The 19,809-nt window shown below is 61.4% G+C and overlaps 2 protein-coding genes across 17 annotated transcripts in view; one reads left to right on the forward strand and one right to left on the reverse strand.

Moving 5' to 3' along the window:
• Window positions 1–270: 270 nt before the first annotated feature.
• On the reverse strand, window positions 271–10,527 carry PTPN7 (protein tyrosine phosphatase non-receptor type 7). Of its 9 annotated transcripts, none has more exons than XM_074317131.2 (10): window positions 10,391–10,527; window positions 9,154–9,314; window positions 8,471–8,654; window positions 8,135–8,216; window positions 6,719–6,795; window positions 5,388–5,525; window positions 4,943–5,053; window positions 4,137–4,294; window positions 2,649–2,762; window positions 271–1,845 (listed from the first exon to the last, which is right to left on the reverse strand). In XM_074317131.2, exons 2-10 carry the CDS (start codon window positions 9,273–9,275, stop codon window positions 1,752–1,754), a joined length of 1,080 nt encoding a protein of 359 aa, XP_074173232.1. In that variant the 5' UTR covers window positions 9,276–9,314; window positions 10,391–10,527; the 3' UTR covers window positions 271–1,751. The 9 variants fall into 9 exon arrangements, 7 of the variants coding, with proteins under 7 accessions (XP_074173232.1, XP_088655330.1, XP_019606411.2 ...); XM_088799204.1 differs by having other exon boundaries at window positions 5,388–5,825; XM_019750852.3 differs by having other exon boundaries at window positions 8,135–8,219.
• Window positions 1,497–19,809, forward strand: part of LGR6 (leucine rich repeat containing G protein-coupled receptor 6) — a 90,296-nt gene continuing 71,983 nt past the window's right edge. Inside the window, exons 1-5 of one of the 8 annotated variants that reach the window (XM_088799197.1) lie at window positions 1,497–1,637; window positions 3,868–3,989; window positions 6,075–6,334; window positions 14,651–14,783; window positions 15,011–16,876. In XM_088799197.1, coding sequence (XP_088655323.1) covers window positions 16,320–16,876 — 557 coding nt within the window. In that variant the 5' untranslated portion in view covers window positions 1,497–1,637; window positions 3,868–3,989; window positions 6,075–6,334; window positions 14,651–14,783; window positions 15,011–16,319. Of the gene's footprint in view, window positions 1,638–3,864; window positions 3,990–6,074; window positions 6,335–6,727; window positions 6,833–8,591; window positions 8,714–12,249; window positions 12,328–14,650; window positions 16,877–19,809 lie in introns of those variants that run through there. The other 7 variants (XM_088799200.1, XM_088799202.1, XM_088799201.1 and 4 more) reach the window with 7 other exon arrangements.

The following is a 19,809-nucleotide window of genomic DNA, read 5'->3' on the forward strand; positions in this document are numbered from 1 at the left end:
GAGTGGAGAATGCCAGCCTTGGCCCCAGAGCATTCTGGGTACTGACCATTGTTTTTCCGGTCTCTGCCCTTGTAGCCCTGTCTACCTCCTAAGGTGCAGCCTGCCCTGGGACCTAAATTGACTCAGTTTCACTTTGTTTCACGTGTCCCGGAAGGGCTGGGAAAGTGCACATGCGTGGTTAGAGCTGCTCCTTGCCTGTGGTTTCTTGCTCTCTCTGTTGCTAAAAAGAGGCTCCAGAGGCCTGAGAAGACAGAGGAGAGGTGAAAGGAATCAGCCATGCAAGAATCTTTATTTTCCCACTCGGTGTCTTTTGCAGAGCTCTGCCTTCTACATTCTGGAACAGGGTGGGGGCCTGTGGGGGCCCAGGGTGGGGGAGCCTGTGGGCCACCGCCATCTGTGCAGCTGCTTCCATCTGGCTATGTCTGAGCTCCAGGCAAGACCTCTCAGGCCAGTGTCACGGGGAGACAGGTGGTTCAGGGGAGACAGGTGTGGGCAAGCCCCTTCCTGGGACTGTAGGGAGGGCAGTTCCTGAGTCAGGAAGGAGACGACCTCCATCTCAGTCTCAGCTGTGTGTGTCCTTCAGAGCGAGGTCTGGCACGAGGAGCCCCTGGTGGCCTCTGGGACCGGTCCCGTGGGGCTCCATGGAGACCTGGCATCAGCAAATGCAGACCTCAGGGGCTGAGTGCCCGGGAGACGGTGCCTCCTGGGCCATGGGCAGCCCGTCAGGTTCAAAGCCAAAGGCTTTCCTGCCTTCCTGGGAGGTGCAGGTCAGTGCTGCATGGAGCCGGTGCCCTGGAGGTGCTGCTGTGGAGACGGTGAGGGGATGCAGTTCTCCAGCTGGACCAGCAGGGGCCGGTCACTCTGAGCCCAGGTCTGCGTGGAGGGCTTGCACTGAGACTGCTCGTGGGGACAACATGCTCTCCTGCATCCTCTGCAAGTGCAGGTGGGGCTGGTCGTCTGAGACCAGGTGGGCTCTGTCTCCTTGCCTTCCTTTCGTGCTTCCTAGGTGCCCAGGGGATCTTCTGAAAGGACAGACAATGCAGGCCTCCCTAGGGAATAGCTGGGGTGAGGCGTCGGCAGCTACAGAGGCAGAGCAGCCCGCTGCGCCTCTGATGGGTCCCCACTTTCCCTCTTCCAGAGACTTCAGCTGTCAGGCCTGGTCACCTGTGCCCCTTGGACACGTGCGGGCTCGGGGGGAATGTAGGTCCTTGTTCTCTGGGGGCATCCAGCCCTCACATGTGGGGTGAGGAAGCAGTCAGTGATAGGAAAATGACCAACGTCAGGCCAGACTTTTCCCAGCTCTGGTGTCTGGCATGTTCCTGGGCAGATGCAGGCGGGGACGGTCCTGGGATCACCCTCTTGCCAGCTCAAGAAGGTGGTACAGCTGGGACAGTTTCTAGAACTTCTCTGATTGTTTTCCTTTTAATGGCAGCAAAGCAGGTGGTGTCCGTGTCATACACGCAGAGGCTGAAGCTCACAGGACACCTGGGCATCTCTCAGATCTGCTGAAACGCAAGCTCTGGTCCTGAAGTTCAGAGAGACAAGTGAGGTTGGCCCTGGTGTCCCGTCGGGGCCACTAGAGGAAGCAGAGGCTTGGCCAGTGGTGAAGACCTGCAGCCTGGCCTTGGTCCTTGCTGGTGAGTATCTTGTGACCGCACACAGTCATTTCCCCTTGTGCGTCCTGGGTCCCCAGGCTGCAAGGCCTGCTTTCCCCAGACCCACTTTCCCAGGCCTGGGGAAGGCGCCAGGCGTCAGGGGCTGGGTTGCCCTGGCAGCTGGGCCGCATACAGGGCCAGGGTGTGGTGGAGAAACTGGTACTGCTCCGTGGTCTGGATCATGCCCCCCCTGCAGGACAAGCACACGCCATGAGTCCCAAGGGTGACCCTGACTTCCCATCACACTGATTCCTCTTCTCTGCTTCCTACTCTGTCTTCTGCCCCTCAGACCTTCCCCACCAGGGGCTGAGCCTGGGGTGGGCCACGCGAGGAGGATGGTCCTGTGGGACCAGCAGCTCCTGGGGCAGACAGGCCCCTGACCCTCAGGCCGGGCCAGGAACATTCCTGAGCCCCAAGATTTCCTCTTCCCAGTGATCTTAAAAGTAAAAATAATAACCCCATACATGTGTACAGTAGGTTCTCACGTTCCCAAACCACGTTCACACACATTCACTCATGGCAGGCCTCTGCAGAAGGGGTCATTACTTCTCTCTAGACAGACAAATGGGGCCTAGAGAAATACAGTGGTTGCTCGGTGAGCTGCAAATCAGCATTTGCTCCCTGGTCCTCTGTCTCTAAATGCAGTGACCTTTGTGCATCCCTTGTATCTAGATACTTGTATCCCTAGTATCACTAGTATCTAGAACCAACCGTACGCCATGCCCCCACCTTTCCCCTGAGTAGGGACTTGGGAAACAGCAAGACAAAAACAAAAGCGCACTGACGGCAAGGCCGAGCCCACAGAGAGGTCCGTTTCACTCCAGGCCCCCACGCTAAGGCTCACGCACAGATTCTTTCCTGGGGGCTATCGCCAGAGAAACAGCTCTGTAAGCAGAAGGAACGCCTTCCTTTCTCACAGGAAGTGCCTATAAGCGCTCTGACCCCGCGACGTGCGGGTGCCACTCACGGTCTTGCTGACACCCACGGACCCACCTGTCCAGCCGCAATTGGCATACTATGCCCAGTATGTCCACTTCCCCTCGGGCCTTCAGCTGTTGACAGCCTATCCGGGTGGCGATGAAGCAGCCGGTCCGGCCAATCCCTGCACTGGGTGTAGGCGGGGAGCAGTGGGAAGTCACAGGGGTGTGGGGAATGTGGGTCTAGGGAGCAAACTCCAGCGAAGGCAGCAGGGACTGAGCCCACTCCACTTGGGGGCTGGAGAAAGGTGGCAACACCTGTGCCGCTCGTAGCTGGCACCGGACGAGTGCCGTTTCTCACTGGCTTCGCTCTAACCTGTGCCTCGTCGCCCTGGGGTCCCTGTGTGGGTTTCGATGAGCTCTCTTCTTAGCAGTCAACAGCGGTTTCTAAGTGACAGTGCCCACGCTGGACTGGCTGGCCCCCGAGCCCGCCTCATCTGACCATGACTTCTGTCCAGTGCAGACTTTTTAAGCTCCTGACATTCAGCCTGTTCCCACCACTGGTCCTTCCCACAGTTCTCTCTCCATCACTCCATCTGTCCATCATTTTAAAACCTTCTCAGCCCCTTCTTAGCAAGTCACCCTGTGTGAACCCCTGACAGAAGCCACTCACCACCTCCCAGCCTGAGGTCCACGGGCCGCTGTGTGTGGGGTCATGAACCCCTCTGTCTGGACTTCCTGCCTCTGTTTCCCCCACCCCCAGACGGTGTCCTTGTTTCAGGCTTATCCCCTGCACGCCCCCTACTCCATCCCAACCCACTTTTTACGCTGTAGCTAAAGCAAATCCAAGTTTCTCAGCTGCTATGAGGGCCCCTGGTCACCGGGCGATCCCGCCTCACCTGTCCTCACTGTCCCCTTACGACCTCCAGGCCCCCAGCCTTTAGCTACTCCCAGCAGTGTGTCAATTTGAACATCTGTCTCCAGGCCTTTGCACATGCTGTGCCACCTTCCTGGGACACTTCCCCAACCCCTTGTCACCTTTCAGGGTTCAGCTTAGCTTAGATGTCCCCTCTCCTGGAAAACTTTCTCTGGCCAAAGTGGGCAACTTGGTCCTGTGACCCCGTGTGGCCAGTGCCATCTGTCACTGCACTGTGTGCTGCTTGTCTTATCTGTGCACCTGTCAGGGCAGAGTCCCCCGTCCTGTTCACAGTGTCCCCTTAGCCTCTCACACGTCCTGACGGCGGCAGGGTCTCATTCAGCCTTGTTGAATGACTGTTGATCCCCTGCCCCAGCAGACCTCCGTCTTCCTGACACTCTGTTGCCTCCCTGGGTTGTGCCTGGATGTCCACCCACACACTAGGGAGCTGCACGAAGGAGGAACTAACGGAGCGCTGGCTGAAGTGAGAGGCTCCTGTCGGTGAGAAGTGGGCCTGCCCAGGAGAGACCCACAGGAGGCAAGGGGACCCGGCCCATCTGCTGCATGGAGGGTGGGCCTGCCCCGGAGAGACCCACAGGAGGCAAGGGGACCCGGCCCATCGGCCGCATGGAGGGTGGGCCGCCATACCTGCAGTGGACCACAATGGGCCCGGTGCTGGCAGCTGCCTCTGGGCTCTCGTCCACCTCAGCCATGAGGCGCAGCAGCGGCCCGGCCGACTCTGGGGTCTGGTGGTCAGGCCAGGCCGAGAAGAGGATGTGCTTCACCGGCCGGCACTCGTCCTGATGCTGGCATGGGGACAGGCGTGAAAGCCGGGTCAGGTGCGGCACTGCCAGACTTCTTCGCTGGCACCAGGGGAGGCCAAGGCTGGAATGGTCCCAGGGGGCTGGTCACAGTCCCCGAGCCGTAGGCCCAGCCATTTTCCTGCTCATCACCCTCTCCTCCCAAGTGCTGGTGGGAGCGCTGTCCGGGACAGGGGCAAGTCCTGGCTCGGCCTCCAACTAGCTCGTGACTTTGGGCGGGTGCCTTACCTGGAGAATGGGACACTGACAGCGTTGGTTCACTTCCCAGGAGGCTGGGAGGGCGACGAGTGGATAGAGCAGCGCTTTGCCAGCCACCGAAGCCCTTCTAAGCACGTTGCGTGTGCTGTGTCCAGCTCTTTGGATTTGGACCCCCTGAGGCTGCTTCCTCAGGACTCCAGGCCCCAGCCCTGCTCCCCAGGCCCTTCCTGCCGGCTCCCACCTGTCTGTCAGCTCTGCCCCGTTAGTCGGGAGGCCCTGACAGGCACCCAGTCTCTCAGCCCTGTGCCGCAGCACTTCTTTCAGATGTGGGTTCAAGGAGGTTTAGATGAGTGAACCTTGGCTCCCAGGGGAGGTCGTCCCCGAGTCCCGGAGAGGCTGGGGGTGGCCCAGCTTCCCTGTGCACCTGTCCTGTACCTGGATGGTGAGCTGCCGCACCGTGTATTCTGGGAGCTCCTTCTCTTCTTGGACGCAGACCCGGAAAGGCCCATAGGTGTCCTCTTCTGTGGGCCAGTAGTGGACACATTTCTAGGAGGGAGGGAGCTGGGAGTCAGGGGGAGGGCACATCAGCTGGAGCAGAAAGGGATGGGCCCCTCCTCACCTCCCACCCCACTTGGGGGCTCTCCTGGGCTGACACCTGCAGCTGAAATGCTCATCCCAGCCCACCTTCTGGCTGGAGAGCCTCCCTGGGGTACATTGCGGGGATCTTTGCTGAGAGGGGCGAGCTGGGCCTGGCTGTAGGTGTTCTCAGCTCCCAGGGGAATTCTAAGCTGCCCTGAGTTGTAGGTGTGTGAGTGGGGGGTGTGGGGGGGTGAGGTGTGCAGCCCTCTGCATCACCAAGGACTGTGGCTCTCCCTCCTACCTCCTTGCCCTCGCGGAGAGGAGTGAGCATCACAATGAGTGACACGTCTTCCTGCCACACCATCTCCCAGAAGTCTGACACCGTATTGGGCATGGGCCCCTGAGTGGCAATGTAGGTCTTCTCCTGCCCATCGTAGCCCTGCAGAGGCGGTGCACAGGAGAAGGGGTGGGGACACGGTGACAGACAGCTCTGGGAAGCCCCAGACTCTGCAGAGCCTAGGATCAGGCTGAAGCCCGTGAGCGTGCACATGCAGACACACACGTGCACGTGCAGACACACACATGTAGACACATGCAGGCACACGTGCACACACAGACACACACCGGAAGCCACATGGTGCAGAGGACGTGGGTTCTGGAGTGAGGACCGCCTGGGTTCAATCCCTTTCGGCTGCTGACTAGCTGTGCCACCTGCTTCCGTGAGCCTCAGCTTCCTCATCTGTAAATTGGGCACAATCTCTGTCTTGCAGGAGTGTATTGCAGGTTAAAATCAAAGTACACTGAGAGTCTGGTGCATATCAGGTCCTCTTTAAATGCTGTCTCCTTCCTCCCTGCTGCTTTCTCCTAGCATGTCATCAGAAACTACTATTCAATATTTGTTGAATGAATGTTTCTTTTACATATTACTTTGATGTATTTAGTAGCAAGATGAGGCACACTCTTGTCAGCCCTCTTTTCTCCCCTTCAGAACCCTCAGCCTCTTGCCTGAAGATGGTGGTGAACTCCAGACCTCTGTTCACCTGGTTTCTGCGGTCAGGTGGGGGATGGCGTTCTCAAGGGTCCCTGCCTGACCCTTTCCACCTGTCTGTGCCTCACCGCTGACCTACCCGCTTCGGCCCCTAGAGGGCGCTGCTTTCACATCCGGTATTTGGGGCCTGAGCCGTGGGAGGCAGAGCAGAGCTTGGCTCCCGCGTGATGTCCACAAAGGAGGGGCTGCATGTCGGGCAGGTAAGGTGGGCAGGTAAGGCGGGCAGGTGGGGGTGGGGGTGGGGGTGGGGAGAGACAGACGGGCACAGGGGCAGCGAGGAGTGCCCATTTGTGGGGGCACCTCCCCTGCAGGCCTCAGGTGCCATTAGCCTTTCAGGTGCTTCAAGCCACGGCTTGAAATTGTCCTCGACATGCCCGCTGCCTCCCTATTTCTAGGTTGTCAGGGATGAGGCAATAGGGTGGGTTCATGAGACCTGGGAGTCCCTTCATTTCAGCCCATTTTCTAGGGGGTGTCGGCCTGCTCAGGCTCCAAGCCAGCCTGGCAGGACAGAGCAGCAGTGGGGAAGCCACCTGCCCCGCTAGGAGCCGCTCCTGCGGACCCCTCCCCCCACGGCCGCCACTCACTCGGATGTAGTTGGCGTTGATGTAGTCTCCATCCTCCTGGCTCTGTGCTCGGCCGAGACAGACGCGGCTCTGGGGGTCTAGGAGGTAGAATCAGCAGAGACCAGAGGTCAAACGGTGAGCCTCCCTCTGGCCACCGCGCGTGGAGCCCCCTCGGCCACCGCGCGTTTCTGTGCTCATCAGAGCACCTGTGTGCAGCTGAGGCTTGTTTTCTGTGTAGACAGAAGGGAGCCACAGCGTGCTTTGACCAGGAGAGGGGCCTGACCCAGCCACTCGGGAAGGTGAACCAGTGTGGGGGGCATGGGCTGCCCAGGAGAGGGGCGGGCAGCAGAGACCTGACGGAGGGCACTGTGACCTCTGGGCCTTGAGCCAGCACAGGTAGGAGAGCATGGGAAGCCTCGTGGCAGGAAAGGAAGACGGGCCGCTGAAGAGGATGCTTTTCCGGGGGCAAACACGGGATCCGACAAGTGACATGCCTAACGTCACACAGTGATGAAGTGTGTGCCCGCCTGTCCTCCGGATCCAGTCCACTCAGGACGAGGAAGTTACTCATGAGAAAGGGAGCGGGCACCACTCTCCCAGTACCCTGGGTGCCAGGAAGCTCAGGCAGAGGGACCTTCCCGCTGTGGTGGCTGCGGGACTGGTTACAATTAGGACACGGGGAGGGCTGTCCCCGCCCCACTGCCGAGAGAGCCAACAGCCCCACCACGCCCACGCCCACACTGGCACAGCCTGGGCGCAGCGGGACAGGATGGGCAGGGGCCCTGAGCTGAGGCTTCAGGACTGGATGTTGCTGAGGTGGGTCGGCCCCATAAGGCTCCTCTGAGGGGGGAGGAGGAGGGAGGAGCTTCCCCATGGGCCACCTGCTCACGGGCCTCAGGCTGCCTCTGTGCCCACATCTGTCAGGCTTGCAACCCCGTGACATCCCTGTCCATCCTTATCAGTGTTCCCTTGCCAGCCACTGCCCTGCCTCCATGCCAGATTTTCAAAGCCCCTCTCTGGGGACCACAGCGGTGCTGCCTCTTTCCCTACAGACCTTTGCTAGGTGTTTCCCACACGTGAGGAGGAGCAGGAAGCAGGTTTGGTGGCACTAGCTGTGTGACCTTGGGCAACGTATGCAACTTCTCTGCACCTCAGTTTCCTCATTTGTAAAATGGGGATAATAACCCCACAGTCCCCACGTCATGTGTCCTTTCAGGAAATGCGTCCCTGCGAGCACTGGAGCAGTGCCGTGACTCTGGCTCAGTCCCCACCGGTGCTCAGGCCCCACCGCCCAGTGTGTGGTGTTGAGATTTGTCTGCAAGGGGAGAGGCCCAAGTGCGGCCACTCTTCCCTGGCTGGGCCGTGTGTCTTGCCTTCGATGTTCTCCAAGCCCCAGGGGCAGTGCCACCTCCCTTGCCCCCTTGCCGTGGCCCTTACTTGGCAGGATGGTCTTGTATCGGTCCTTGGATGCGTGGCCAGGAATGTCCAGCTCTTCGGGGTTCACGAAGTTTGAGGGGATCTTCTGGCAAGGCAGGACACACGTGAACAGCCGAGGCCCCTCCAGCCCCCTTTGCCCCTCCACCCTTTTCTGGCAGAGCCAGGCCCTGGCTGTCTGGTCCCTCCTGGAGTGAGCATGTGGGTCTGGATGGAGGGAGGGCAGAAGAGGAGCACCGGCCAGTGTCCTCCCTTGAGCTCTGCCCATAGGGCCCAGGGTGCACCGGTGCCAGCTGGCTGCCTCTGCATCAGGGGGGCAGAGTGAACCCCAGCTCTTACCAAGAATTCCTCTTCCAGCTGCTTGGGGCTGGGTGGCTGGTGCTGCAGGGCCCAGCGGGTGAGGGGGCGTCCAGCTGTGCGCAGAAAGTGTAGGGTGACCTCCCGGGGTGTGTTCACTGAACAGATAGGCTCCACGGCCCCCAAGGACCGCACATCCAGCACCAAAGCAACGTTGGAGCCCCGCCTGCAGGCACACACAGCCAGGGCCTGGTGATGCCTGGTGACATTCGCTCTGCTTCTGGGGTACGTCTGAGGAGGCCTCTCTGGTCTTCCCCCAACTTGTGGCCCAGTGAATTTCCAGTGAATTCCCGGGTCCAGGCCCCTGCTGCTAGCCCTTCTCCCTTTGTCAGCCACAGCAGCGCGGCATGGAACCCAGCTGCTCGCACCTGCTGGCCCCCTCTTCCCATTCCCGACCTGGACCCCCAGAGCTTGGCCCCCTTTTCCAGGGACCCCTCCACTCAACCTGGGGCTTAGGGAGCATGGGCAAGGTTGCCATGGGACTTTGCACCCCAGACATGTAGGGCATGCAAATGCCATGCAAATCAGCACGTTGGGTTTCCCTTCCAGACTGGAATCAACACCTGAGGGCCCTGTGGACGCAGCTGTCAGGGCTGGAGGGGCCAGGGAGGGGACACAGGACAGGGCTCAGGGCTGGAAGGCCCCACCCCCAGGAAAGAGCTCACCTCTCCTGCAGACGGACGTGCCTCTTGGCTGGCGCTTTGGCCGGCGGAGGCTGGGTCATGGCTGTCCCCAAAGACCAGGCTGGCAGCTGTGCTCTGGAACGCCCCCCACAGGCCTGGACCATGCTGGGCCCAGGGGAGGCTCACGCAGCCATGAGGCTCGCCTGAAAGAGACGGCCGCTCTGCTGCTGACCTCTGGCCTGCCAGGTGGGACGAGGCTCCCAAGCCCAGGCCGCCTTCTGCCCTCTGGCTCATTTTCACTGGGGGGACTTCTGTTCCCCACAAAGTGGAATTGTTTTGACCACAGGAAGGACAGGGTTTCCACGGGGTGGGGGGGGTCCGGGGGGCCGGCAGTCCAGGTCCGAGGAAGGTCAAGATGAAGTAGAGAGTGTGGGTGAAGGTAGGACAGAATCCAAAAAGAGCAGACAGGTGGGGAGGGGCTGCCAGAGCCCAAAGTTCACAGGGCTCTAAGCTGGGGACCCAGGTGAGAGAAGGCGAGGGAGGAAATGTGAAGTGGGTGTTCCGAGTAGAAGGGGGGGGCGAGACACCACCTGCGAGCCCAGCCAGTCGGCCTTCTTGGAGTGAGAAGCTTGAGGCTTGGGGCAGCCATGGAGCCAGGTGGGGACCCAGACGGGGACCCAGGCGTGCTGGTTGCTGGCCCCTAGCAGGATTCTGTCCTAACTGCTGCCAGGCCCCTTCCAAGTTCATCCTGGCTTCTGGTCTCTGTCCAAGGAGGTAGACTGGGGGTGCGTCTTCCCCCTCTGCCCCACCCCCATCTCCTGCTCCCTAACCGTCACAGGAAATGGCCTCACCAAGCCCTTGAGCGGCAGCGCATGGAGAGGCCACAGCTGGGGGCACGAGAGGGGCAGGGAGGTGGTGGGGCCATCTCCTCCTGGGGACAGTCCCCATCTACCAGAGCCAGGGTCACCGCTTCTGAGGCATGTTGGGGGGATGTTCAGGTCCCTACGGCCACAGGGGCCAAGGTGAGGGGACAGAGAGGCCCTTGCAGAGGTGGGTGGTAGGAAGGGGCTCTCGCACCAGGAGGGCTCCTTCTCTCTGCTCTCCTGGCAGCTCCCTGGGCCCCCTGCTCTGGCCCTCGGGGACGTCAACTAGACCTGCACCCATTTCTCATCCGGGCACTGTGGCCCCCAATGCACCTCCTCAGAGACACGTCCTGTCTCCCCAGAGGTCTCACCACCCCAGGGCCACAGGACCTGTCTTCCCCCCATCCAGCACTTACCGAAGCTGCTGTGCCCCCCAGGCTGCCTCTTGCCAGATGTCTGTCTGTCGGTCTGTCTTTGAGGCTGAGGAGGCTCCAGGAAGCCAGCTTCCTCCCTCCGCCCCTCCTTGCAGCCACCCACGCACGCCCAGATGCACGCTGCCCTCTTGCCACCACCAGGGGTCAGGTGCCTCCTGCCGGCGCCCTCCAAGGGAGGGCGGCAGGCAGTGTCACAGCTCCGCTGCCATGGGCCCCAGGCCCTGCTCCTGGGGATGGACGACAGCTGACATTCCTGACCACCCCAGGTCCCCCAGGTCCAAACCGTCTTGCTTTCTGTGGTGCTTGTCTGGTCTTTACCACGTCCAGCCTCTGCCTGCTAGCTGCCAGAGCTCAGCTGACCCCTAGCTCCATGCTGCCCCCCACACAGAACCCAGGCTTCTGCTGTGCAAGCTGACCTTGGCCAGAGACTGCTGTCTGCCTGTCTGGTCTGCCTCAGAGCCCTCGCCCCAGAAGCGTTTGCCCCTTCCAGCCTTGGGAGCTCAGGGTCGGGCACAGGCTGCGCCTTTGCAGAGCAGAAGAGGAGGCAGGCACCGCTGCACAGTGAGAAGGAAAGGCCCAGGCCAGGCCAGACGGGTCATCCCCAGGCCCTGGGCCGCACCCCAGCTCCCAGCTGCCTCTGGTCCGACCTGGGCCAGCCACCTGGGAAGGGCGTAGCAGAGAGTTTGTAGGAGGACCTGGGGGGCTTTCCCGGGCCCCAGCCCCCTCCAGGCCTCCCGGAACCCAGACACCCACTCAGAATTCTTACAGATAGTGGGGCGTCTTGGCTCTCACACCAGGGCACTCCCATGTCTCCTTTGCTTCTGGGGCACCTGGATGCCTGGGGCCTGGGGAGTGGCCCTCAAGTCCAAGACTGCAGTGCCCCCCGCCCCAGCCTGGTCTCAGCAGGCCGCTGGCTGGCCAGCAGCCCAGCTGCTTCATGCTGCCTGTGCTGTGCCCCCTTTAGCTTGTAACGTTCCGAACACCCTTCCCTTCCTGGCCCCCAACACGCGCAATCCCGTCCTCTCTCTTCCTCCCACTTCTCTGATTCAGCCATCAAACAGTGACAGCAGGAAAGGAATGACGTTACAATAGGCACAGGGGTGGGCACACAGGAGGGGCGGTGGGGAGGGGTTGGCCTCTCGGCCCATGGGGGAGGGGGCTTGAGGGGAGCAGGGCAACCCTTTGGGGCCTGGCTGCCTCCTGGCACTGCCCTTGCTCTTGGCGTCAGGGGCCAGGACAGGCCCTTCACGGAGCCCTGCATGGCCAGCTGGCCCTGGCTCCTTTGTCCCTGGTGTGTGCTCCTCGGGGCGGGGGGGGGGGGGGGTGTTCCTGCGAGGAGGCGCTCAGAGCTGGGTAGTGGTACCAGGACACGGGAGGGGCAGGAGCCTGGGCGTCCCTGGACACCTGCGGGAAGTGACCTGGGGCTGGCCTCAGCCTTAGCCACACCCCATCTCAACCCAACAGTGTTTCCACTGGAAGATAGTGGGGGCCTTGGGGACCAAAGAGGGGGCAGGAGGGGACTGGAAAGAGAGCCACCCCCTCTGGGCCAAGCTGGTGATTGTTTTCAAGAACAGGAAGCGAGGGGACCACAAGGTGGGAGGAGGAAGCGGCCAAAGCCCCCCCCCACACACACTTGTGGCCAGTGTCCCAGGTTGCCATGGCCTGAGCCCATTGGCTGTGAGAACCCTAACCCCGCAGCAACTTGAGGAGCTGAGGTCTCGGGCAGAGAGCAGGGAAACTGGGGGTCGGGAGGTGGAAAGGCCGTTGGGGGTGTGGGTGTGGCAAGATAGGGGCTCAGTTCCCTTTGGGTGTGTCCTGCCTCCTGCCCTCCTCCTGCTCAGAAATGCCTGGACAGCCGGACACCCGGACAGCCGGACAGCTGTGGAGGTGTGAGGTGTGACGTGGAGCTCACTGGAGGGGTGAGAGCACCGCCCACAAGCCTTCTGTGGGAAAACAGCCCCTCCCCAGCCTGGCCTAGGGCCTGGGACACCCCATCTGCTCTGCGTGGTCGGGACTCTGCCCCATCCAGGATGTGAGGTGGGGAGGGGGTTGCGGCCTAGAGGTCCCTGGAGGACTTTAGGACAGAAGAGAGCCCCTCCCTGTCTCCCAGGCCCAGAGCCAGCAGAAAGGACGACTGCTCCGCAATGCAGCCCTTTCTTCGCAGGGGCCCTCCTGTCCCCCCACCCCCATGTCCCAGGATGCCCATAGGTGCACGTGCATCCAGACAGACATGATGTCCTCACAGCTCACACGTGCACATGACTGTCCCCTGCACGGGGCCCTCCCACAGCCTGGTCTCAGGGACCCATGCCCTCCTCCCTGGTCACCGTCCCAGGCTGTGGGAGGGACACCGGGAAACCTGGCTATCCATCTGCCCTGCACCTCTTCTGCCTGGCGGCTCTCCTCCCCCGGTGCGGGGGTGCCCGAGGCCTGGCTTCAGGCGGAAGAGGAGAGGGCTGGCAGAGAGCTGGCTGGGACAGCTGTGGCAGAGACCAGGCTGGCTCACCCTGGGAGCCAGGATGACTGGGCCACCCCCACCCTCCTCGGTCTCCGGGCTGGCTCTCTCCAGAAGGACCAGTAAGGTGCTCTGAGACCCGGGGAGGGCCCAGAGGCTCTCTGGGGAGAGGATGTGGCTTTGTCTGTGGGAGTGGCTGTTGGGAGGCACAGCCTTTGTGGGACTTTTCTTGCTGAGTGGAGAGGCTCGGGCTGGGGAGGATGCTTTATGCCAGAGTCTTTCTACAGCACCTGCCTCGCCAGCTGCCCCAGGCTGGCGGGGGGCGGCAGGTGTGCTTCTGTGGCCAGGTGCCCCAGTGGACTCCCATGGGGCCGTGCTGTCCCCAGCAGGCCCTTTTATGGTGACTCTTGGGAAAGGTCTGAGACACTCCTTACCTAAAACTATGTCATGATACTTGTCCCTCCCTTTGATTCTGAATCAGGATGTTCCCACCGCATCCCCCCCCCCCCCCCCGCCATCCCGCTGCGAGACTACTGGAGGTGCTCCTGGGGGAGGGGCGAGTGGGGAGGATATCCCCACCTCTTGGCCAGACTGAGACCTCCCTTTCACATGAGTTTGCCTAGGTGCTCTCCCCCCACCTCTTTTGAAAGAGCACACGTGTGGACGTGCACACAGCATCCACGTGCACATGGCACACACCTGCACACAGCCTGGGAAATCTGCTGGAGCCCCCAGGATCTTGCTTCCTCCCCACTCCTCTCTGGCTCCCCAGCCCCCACCTGGCAGCAGGTGCTGTGAAGACCACCAGGGCAGGGCTATGCACTAAGCAGGCAGGTACAGAGCTGGACACCAGACAGCAGCTATGGTAGCCTGTCTCAGGTCAGCTGGGCAGGGAGAACGGGCCTGCAGACACCAGCTCGGCCAGAGTCCGGGCCGCCCTCCCTCCCCTGAGTCTCCTCCCAGCCCCAAACCTCAGAGCTGCCCACTGGCCCCTGGACCCGGGCCCGGAAACTGAGCACTGCAGACTCAGCAGATTTCCCAAAGGGTTGCCCTGCTCCCCTCAAGCCCCCTCCCCCATGGGCCGAGAGGCCAAGCCCTCCCCGCCGCCCTCCCCGCCGCCCCTCCTTTGTGCCCACCCCTGTGCCTATTGTATTGGGGGCCTACTGTGTGCTTGTACGTGTGTGTGCACACAGGCATGTGTGTTTGTGTCACATCCACCCGTAGTGACAAGTGCTATAATAAGGGAAATAAGCATGGTGCTCAGGGCACATGGAAGGAGAAATTGAGCCTATCCGAGCAATCAAGGAAGGCTTCCTGGAGGAGGGGACATTTGCTCTCTTGCAGGATGAATAGAACTTGGATAGTGATGGAAGAGAAGGACAGTGTGTGCAGTGGGGCTGTCAGTGGTGGGGGATGAGACGGGAGGGGCAGACGGGCTGGATGCAGGGGCTGCCTGACTGTTAGGCTGAGGGCTTTGGATTTTGCTTGGTGAAGAGCACTGGCTGGGAGACTATTCCTGGCACGTCAGTGTCTTGTTATTTTCCTCTAGGATTTCCTTGCCCCTCCCAGGGGCTGGGGGGCTGGGGTGGTCCTTATGGGGTCTCTGAAGCCACCCCTCCTTGGAGTTCTTGCGGCACACAGGCATTCATGTGTTTGCACGCATGCAGGCGTGCACATAATGTCCTCACTCCTGGAGATCAGACGAGGGCTATTTACTGCTGTGCTTGGTGGGGTCTGGGGGACCCAGGAGCCACCATTTCACACGTTCCTGCCCTCTGCCCCCACAGGGCTACACCCACTGGCAGGAATGCGCTGCCAGCAGGGGCCATCAAGAACATTCTGGAGGACTTCTGACGGCTGGTGTGGAAGCGGCAGGTCCACATGGTCGTCATGCTGACCATGGGCATGGAGAACTGGACGGTGAGCACGCCTGCAGTTTCCGGGAGTGGCCACCAGATGGCGTACATTCTTGCAGGAATGGCTCTGGCAGTCAGGTCCCCCAGGGCTGGTCAGGCAGGAGTGAGGCTTGTCAGGCCTGGAGATGGCTGAGGGTTTCAGGGAAAGGACCAGCTCCTCAAGGTCCCAGCTTGACTCGGTTTCCACTGGCTTCTGCTGCTTCTCACTGTGTCCGCTTGATCTTGCTGTAGGCAGAGAAGGGGTCAGGAGACAGATGAGGGGAGGACTGCCCAGGATGAGCACCAAACACGGGGCATTCTGCATCCTTTCCTGCAACAAGCCTGGTGGAAGGCGACCAGGGGCTCAGCCGTGGGGAGGCGTGGGGACACAGGGACAGTTCTACAGGCGCCATCCAGGAAGCCACCAGGTGGCGCTGTGGACCACCATGCGCTCCGAGGGGTCCGGGCGGGAGACTCAGGAAACCCTTCTAATCAGGTAGGGCAGGCGGGAGGGGTCGTTGCCCCGTGTCTGTCCCCAGACGCAGTACGTCCATCTCTACGACTGTTTGAACAGCGCGCCGGCGGACGGCCTGCCCTGAGCGGTCACTGGCTGCACGCAGCATAGCACATCTCCGCTGGCTGGGCAGTGCCCAGGCAGAGTCGGAATAAACGACGTCGTCAAGCCCAAGGCCGAGTGTGTCCTTTCTGTCACCCTCCAAGGAGGAAACAAACGACCTTAAAGATTGTGGGACACGGGGGCCCAACGCCACGGCCTGGTGGGCAACTGTGAACCGGGCAGGGCCAGACTGGGCCGCTCGCCCCTGGGCCGCGGGAGGTTAGCGGCGGTGGCAGAGACCAGGAGGGTTGATGGAGCGTCTTGCGTGTGGCGGTAGGGCATGGCCGGCGTCAGTGTGCACTCTGGATGGACCGTGGCTCACACGCGCCGGCTGCAGCTCTGCGCTGCGCCTTGGCTTGGCGCGGGAGACACCAGAGAGAGCAAAAGGTCTAGTCTAAGAAGTGAATAGGGACTCGACCCCCGCTGTAGCCATCATCCGGCACCCCCTGGGCCCTGAGGTTCCAGCCTCAGGATGGTTGCGCTGCAGCTGCGGCTCTGGCCTCCAGGTGGCGCCAATCTGCTGCCTTTCGTGCTCTGACAGCAGCTGGGATGGTCCCTCAGCCCGGCCTCCTGGCTCCGTCCTGGGCGCAAAATCAAGGTGGTACCAGGGCCGGAGGTCGGCTGAGCCACATGCTACATACACTCAGTAGATGCAGTGCACCCCCGTTTCTTTAGTGGCAGGACACAGCCGCTCAGAGTAGGGGTCCGCCCCTTTTCCCACCAGCCCCATCCCAGCTGGCAGGGGAGCCCTGCCCAGCCTGACCCTTCTGAGGACAACCCCTCACTTCCTTCCCTCCCCCAGGAGACAGGGTGCCGAGGACCGACCCTCCCCCCACCAGCAGTGTGACCCCTCTGGGGTCTCAGCTTCCTCCTGTGGTGGTGGAGAGGTTGGGGATCTAGAGGAACGGTTGGGGGCCTCTCTCACGTCCCATCCCGTGTGACCCCATGGCTGTCCCCACACGAGGCCCTGGGACCTGGTTCCAAACAAGTGCAGGTCGCTCGCTGACAGGCTGGCTCTGCTCGCTGTCTTTGGGATCCTCGCTGCTTTTTTCTTTCCTGGGCGGAATCCCTGCCAGCTCGAAGGAAGGAGGGAAGGGGAGCGAGCCGCAGCGCAGACGTTTCCTTGACTCCTCCTCCGCCTGGGTCTCCCTCCCTTGCCAAGCCCAGCCTGTGAAGCGGAGTAACGACGCATTCGGCGATGCCTGCGCCACTCTGACTACACCGTCCCCGCGCCCCGCCGCTGCGCCCCAGCAGAGCCCGCGGGGAGGTCCCTGCGACGGCGCAGCGCCCGCCGCCACGATGCCCCGCGCGCCCGGGCTGTGCGCGCTGTGGCTGTGCGCCACGCTCTGCGTCTCCCCGAGCGCCCCCCAGCCCAGCCCGGGGCCCGCTGCCTGCCCGGCCCCCTGCCACTGCCAGGAGGACGGCGTCATGCTGTCCGCGGACTGTTCAGAGCTGGGACTCTCTGCTGTGCCCGGGGACCTGGCCCCCCTGACGGCTTACCTGTGAGTACTGGCCGCGTGCCCCTCCTGGCTGCCGGCCTGCGCCTGCTGGCCTCAGTCTGGGCCACCTGCCTTGTGGGTGCTGAGGCATGGGCACCCGGGTCTCTCCCCTTCCACTGGACGGGCTGCCAGGGTCAGACTGAACAGCAGACAAGAGTGGCTGGGCTTCCCCACCTGGGAGCTCAGGCTCAGTAAGAGGTGGTCTCGGACCCTGAGCTGGACGGACCTGGCTTGGCAGCCCCTTTGCAGAGGGCCCCAGAGGGTGGCTGGAGGTGAAGCTGAGTGAAGTGGTGGAGGAGAGGGGAGGGGGCTTCAGCGGGTGGAAAAGTTGTCTGTTCCTCTGCTGTGGCAAGGACAGCAGAGCTGTCACACTGAGGCTGGGTGGCCTCTATGGGGGGTCCGAGAAGCTGGGAGAGGGGCCTTACCCACGCTTGTCTCTTCCAGAAGGGACCCTGTCAGCAGCATGTCCCTTGGCTGAGGCCTCCTGGCTCCTCTAGGGACCTCCCTGAAGTCATGTCCCAAGAGGCCGTGTGAACACACTAATTTGTGGGCAGACGCTAAGACTGAAAACAGGGAACCATTTTTAGAGTCTGAGTTGGGGTGAGATGGCACGTGAAGGGGACACTATTAGGGGCAGCTGTCCTGAGGATGGCTCAGAGGCGCTTCCCCTCCAAGCCTGAGGGGTGGGGACAGGGGGAGGGATGTGAGAACACACTCCAGATGACCCACCCCCACCCCCACTCCTGTTCTGGGGAAAGGAAAGGTCCCCAGCTCAGCCCTGCCCAGACTCCATCACCTTTTCTTAGAGGAGAGCAGGTGGGAAAGCCTGGGCCATCTGTTGCAGGGGTAGGGGCCTGCAGCTTTCTGGTTTTGTGGCTCCAGCACCTGGGAGCTCTGAGGAAGGGCGAGTTGGGATGGTTTTCACAGGAGTCCAGCAAGTGTTTGTTGAACCACATGGCACTAGGGCGCTCAATGCTGGGGCCGTCCTGGCTGGGTGTGGAGGTCCTGAATTGCTACACTTCACGGGGCTCCCCTCCCAGTCTCTCTGCCCTTTGTGGGATGCCCTTTGTGGGATGTCCTCTTCCACTCCAAGAGGCACAGGCTGGGGGCCGGGGGAGGGAGTGGAGAGAGAAAGTAGTGTCCACATTCCAGGAGGGGACATTGACTCCTTCCTGGTCCAGGGGGTGAAGGTAGGGGCGACACCATGAGCGGAGCTGGGGATGGTGGTGGTGGGAGCCCTGCAGCTGGCAGGAGGGGTGCTCCAGCCCTGCTAGAGCCAGGGCAGTGTCACTCTCATCCATGTATATGTATATTGGGGGCATATGCCCTTGTTTCATTTGAAGACAGGGTTCTCTGTGGCTAGAAAGTGTGGAAACGGGGGTGGGGGTGGGCAGAAGAAATATCTCTTTCCTGTGTTGAGGGGACGGATGCAGTGCCTTCCAGAGGCCGGTTGGTCCTCCTCTGTCCCCAGCACCTGTCCCGTCAAGCGGACCCTTTTCTGGAAGGGCTTGGGAAAGGAGGGCACAGCTCCACTGTTGGGATCTGAGCCTCCCACCGGCCATGCTGATGGAAGATGTCCCCACCATCTTGCCACAGTTCCCTCGAGCTGTGAAAGCTGCATTTGGGTTCAGTGGAGGTGAGATGTTTGAGCCGGTCTGGCGTCTCCCTGGGGGTTGAGAAAGCCCGTCTCTCCCAAGACACGGATCGTGCTTCTGAGAGTGGAAGAGGGAAGGAGACAGAGACAAGGCAGGGGGATTTAGCTCTGGATTATGGGAGGGAGGTGAGAGAGAGCCCTGCCCCCGGCCTTGGGCTGGAATGTCCCCTCTGGATGGTGGGTGAAGGGTCTCTGCGGGAGTGGCTGGGTGGCAGGGCTCCGACAAGGGCCCTTCTCTACCTTCAGGAGCTGCGTGGTCACAAACACACTGAGGGTGGAGTAGCAGTGAGTTGTCACTGAGAAGAGCCTAGGCACGGAGGTCCTGGGGTCCCTGTCCCTTCCCGGCAACGTTAGGAAGTGGCCAGTCTGGCCTTGACCCCGGTAGTCAGGCTCCTGCCAAGGACGGTGCAGATTCAATCCGATGACGTGGCCACAGTGCCTCTGTGTCCGGGCCTCCCAAACCTGAGTGCCTGCCTCATCCTGCCACCTCCTGAGACTCTGAACTTCTCCGAGCCTCAGCGTCTTCCTTTGTTCGTGGAAGGAGTAGGTGCCTGGAGGATTAAATGACATCAGACATGTATATAAAGCCCAGTGCCTGGCACACAGAGTGACACACAAAGAGTGACTGTCATCGTCAAGCCTCCTGATGGGTGTTCGGTGGAGGTGAAGCTCCCAGGAGGAAACTGAGCCCAGGGGTGGCTGTCGATCCCCAGGGAATGGTCTGCGGCAAGGGGAGCGAAGTGTGTGCTGCGAGCCGGCTGTGAGGCGCTGGTCTTGGTCAATGCCTGGCCGTTCTGGGGACTTGGGGTCCAACCAGCTGGTGAAAACGGGGATGGGGTGGGAGGGGCGTGGACACTTAGGTCTTCCTGACACCGAGTCAAGAAGGTGAAAGGTAAGATTGAAACACTTGATGCACAGGAAATGGCAGGCCAGAGAGGGAGCTATGCATGGAACAAACCACAGGACCACCAAGGCACCAGGGCCCCACAAGACACCTGTGGGTCTCTGGCCCCGGTGAGATATCCGTCACACCTGCTTCCCGCAGGGAGCTGCGAGTCTGTCCTTGCAGTCAGTGCCTTCCATGGAGAGCACACTCCAACCTCCCTCTTCATGGTTCCAGGGGGGACCCAGAGGTCTCTTTCTGTCCAACTGCCATTCTGTGCTCCGACCTCAAGGCCAAAACAATGACAACTTGGATCCCTGTTTGATCAAGGTTGGGAGGACAGATTTCAAATACCCACAATCCTCCTGAACTGTCCTCTCAGTGAGACTCCTGGAGACT

This window comes from Rhinolophus sinicus, chromosome 6 (genome assembly GCF_057876585.1).
Source record: "Rhinolophus sinicus isolate RSI-liver-muscle chromosome 6, RSI-T2T, whole genome shotgun sequence".
NCBI lineage: Eukaryota > Metazoa > Chordata > Mammalia > Chiroptera > Rhinolophidae > Rhinolophus > Rhinolophus sinicus.

Coding starts and splice junctions, on each gene's coding strand:
- PTPN7 (XM_088799203.1), bottom strand. CDS start 9,275: ATGGTCCAGGCCTGTGGGGGGCGTTCCAGAGCACAGCTGCCAGCCTGG. Junction 8,655..9,153: donor CACGTCCGTCTGCAGGAGAG/GTGAGCTCTTTC, acceptor GTGTGCCTGCAG/GCGGGGCTCCAACGTTGCTT. Junction 1,846..2,648: donor TGCCAATTGCGGCTGGACAG/GTGGGTCCGTGG, acceptor CTTGTCCTGCAG/GGGGGGCATGATCCAGACCA.